This window comes from Camelina sativa, chromosome 20 (assembly GCF_000633955.1).
Source record: "Camelina sativa cultivar DH55 chromosome 20, Cs, whole genome shotgun sequence".
NCBI lineage: Eukaryota > Viridiplantae > Streptophyta > Magnoliopsida > Brassicales > Brassicaceae > Camelina > Camelina sativa.
Window position 1 is genome coordinate 15,825,501 of NC_025704.1, and position 3,512 is coordinate 15,829,012.

Sequence of the window (3,512 nt, forward strand, 5' to 3'; positions counted from 1 at the left end):
AGAATCCTACTCCTCCTCTACAAGACCAAGAATTGGGAGCAACCCTAGAAGCCGAAGAACCTAAAAAAGATTTTGTGGGAGATAAGCTACAAGTTTAAATGGAAACAAAGAGTTCTAAACTCGATTTACAAGAGATCTCTCGAGAAGAAGAAGTTTTGATCCCCACCAAGGATTGTTTTGCTGTAACAACAGTTGTAGGTTAACCACCACGAGACCTAGAAGGTCTTGAAGAAGGAGAAATCACTGAAGAAGAAGAAGAGTATTAAACCGATTATGTGGAGGAATCTATTGGAGATAATGGATCTGATTTTTCTAGCCCTCGACAAGAAGAACAAGAAGCTGAGCCAATCATAGAAAAAGAAGAGGAGCACCAAAACGCCGAGTTTGCAGAGATTCAAACCGTCTCTAGATGGGTTTAGCCCCCAAGAGACAAGTTTAAAGTTGGGTAAGGACAGCAAAGGGGTATGGGTCAATCTTTCTTTGAGCTCATGGAAGGATGCTTCCTAGGCTGATTCCCATTTAAACTCGACACTTTTCTTAATCGTGGCTGTGAATGGGGCTGCGACCGAACTGAAGTCTCTCACGAACCGCCGATTGAAACTTGCTAACCCGTGAAAGCTGCGGACTTGGCTGAAGTTGGTCGGGGTTAGCCACTTTTCAATGACCTTGATCTTCTCATTGTCCACTTTAAGCCCCTACGCGCTTACAACAAAGCCTAGAAATACAAGTTCGTTAGCTCCAAACACACACTTCTTCAAGTTCGCATATAACTCTTCTTCCCTAAGCATGTTCAAGACTAATGATAGATGATCTAGGTATTCTTCAAGGCATTTACAATAGACAAGAATATCATCAAAGTAAACAACCACAAACTTGTTGATATAAGCACGAAGAACATGATTCATCAATCGCATGAAAGTAGAAGGAGCATTGGATAGACCGAATGGCATTACTAACCATTCATACAAACCTTTGTTGGTTTTGAACGCTGTCTTCCACTCATCTCCCTCTTTCATCCTCATTTGATGATATCCACTTTTAAGATCTATCTTAGAGAAGATGGTGGAACCGCTTAGTTCATCAAGCATGTCATCAAGGCGTGGGATCGGATGGCGGTATTTGATAGTGATGTTGTTCACAACTCGGCAATCCACACACATACGCCATGTCCCATCCTTCTTGGGCACTAGCAACACCGGTACCACACAAGAATTGAGACTCTCCCGGACATAGCCTTGCTTCATTAGGTTGGACACTTGTCTCTCGAGCTCTTTGGCTTCCTCCGGGTTCACGCGGCAGGCCAGTCGGTTAGATAGTTGTGCGCTGGGCAAGAGGTCAATCTGGTGCTTAATGCCTCGCAATGGTGGTAAGCCGTGTGGCAGTTCATCCGGAAACACGTCTTAGTAATGTCGTAGGAGCGCTTGGATCACGGTTGGGATGGCGTCCTGATCATTACCTATATCCACAAAATCTTTAATCATCATCAATAGGACTTGACAAGTGGAAACACCAAGTTATCTCCTAACATCACTAGCACTGATCAAAAAGTTCATTTTAACATCCGGATCCTTAGAAAGCTTAGATTGCATCTCACACACTTGGGTAGGACTTAATGGTTTCAAACAAATACGCTTATTGTCATGCACAAAAGAGTACTGGTTGGTGTGCCCGCAATGTGAGGTCCTTCTATCAAACTGCTAAGGACGCCCCAATAGTATTAAGATGAACACGCCAATCCTTAGTATATATGTCGTTTTATATTGTTTTGTATAGTATTAGAACTTTCCTTATTTGATATTTGATGTCACTATATTTTACCATATTTAAGGCCTTGTTTAGTTCTTGTTTTGCATCATATAGAAGTGATTCCTTAGGTTTTATAGCCATTTATGTCCAAATATGCACTTAGGATGTTTAGAAGCATGCATTGCATACATTTGTGCATTTGGAGTATTATTAGGTGTTATGGAGCTCTAAAACAGTAAGGAAGGACTTGGTGTTATTTCTGGAGCTAAACAAGAGGATTGGAAGTATCAGGAAGGGAAAAGAAGGAACTCGACCATACCACTCGAGCAGGCACACGGTCGAATAAATGGTCGGATTCATAATGATCTTCTCAAAGATCCATTCGAATGAAGATCTTCCGTTGCGATTCAGCTTCAGCTTTCTTCATGAGAGTTGTCGGAAATCGAGCTATCTTTCCAATGCCGGTGTTTTCAGGTCAATCGAAGCTGCCATTCAAGAGTTAGTCCTGTTTTACTGAACCGATATCATTCCAGATCGAAGACTGTAGTTACTTGACGGACCAACCACTCGACCATGCACTCGACCGAGCATGGTCGAGCACTTGCAGCCAACTCTCTGTTTTGTCCTCTAGCTAACTAGGGCTTCCCCCTCTTTACTATATATATGTGCTGGCACTTTTGGCCGAAAAGGAAGACCCTGTAGACATGTGATAACCTAGTTTTTGCCATTTTTAACTGCTTTTATTTTATTGCATCATCTCTTATCTTTTCTCTAAATTTTCATAGATTTGTAACCTTCATAACTTTGAATCTATTGAGTATTTGCTTTCACTTCTTTGTATTAAATTGTTCATCTCATCATTATCTATCCATCCATGTCTATATCATCATTTTCTGGGTTTGTGTTCTTCATGATGATTTTTAGATCTTATTAGTGGCTTAGGATCTTAGGGATGGATTAGGCTGGGTAATAGTTATGGTTGCTTAAACTGATCAAGCTTGATTGTTTAAATATCTCTTCTAGATTAGATATGCTCTATGCTATTCTTATACTGAGAGGGTAAGAATAGATCTTAAGCTTCTTAGCATCACACCAATGTTTAAGTTGCTAGATAAGGCTAATGCTAGAGATTATCATGAAGCATGCTAAGAGATTAGATGTTTTGTTGATTTTTGACTATAATGATCTGTGTTTAATGCCTGCTTTTATATGATCTTTGCTAGTGAGAGCTAGATTGGGAGTATCTTAGCTTGATTGTTATTGCCAAGAGATTGGATTAACTTGTATTAGGAGATCATTGTCTAGAGATAGCTCATGTTTGATTGAGGTTTGTTGGCTAGTTTAGATAATCATAGCTTGAGTCCAGCCCATGAATCCATCCTTAGGACCTTTCTTTGTTTATTGATTTCCCTGTTTGAGTATTGTTAATTGCTTGCTGTCTGCTCTGTTTTCCTTTTTTTCTCTGTTTCTGTTCATTCGCTTGTCAACTCGACCACCCACTCGACCATGCACTCGACCGAGTGCTAGGTCGAGCTCCAATTTACTTTCTTGTTTATGCATTGTTCTGTTCTTGTTTTCTTCTACTTATTAGTCAATTCTGCTTAGTATTGTTTATTGCACTTGTTCTACAGTTTAATTCAGCATTAGTATTGTCTTAAGTTGCCTTAGTTCATTGCATTTCATTATTGTCATTAGGTTGTTAGAAACAAATCAACTTGATATTTGGCTTAACTTGAATGCATTGATCATATCTTGACTGCTTACAT

The 3,512-nt window shown here is 39.9% G+C and overlaps 1 protein-coding gene across 1 annotated transcript; it reads right to left on the reverse strand.

The window, feature by feature from the left end:
- LOC109131198 (RNA-directed DNA polymerase homolog) lies at positions 696–1,244 on the reverse strand. The gene has a single exon (XM_019241886.1). It carries the CDS (start codon positions 1,242–1,244, stop codon positions 696–698), a length of 549 nt encoding a protein of 182 aa, XP_019097431.1.

Coding starts and splice junctions, on each gene's coding strand:
- LOC109131198 (XM_019241886.1), bottom strand. CDS start 1,244: ATGAAGCAAGGCTATGTCCGGGAGAGTCTCAATTCTTGTGTGGTACCG.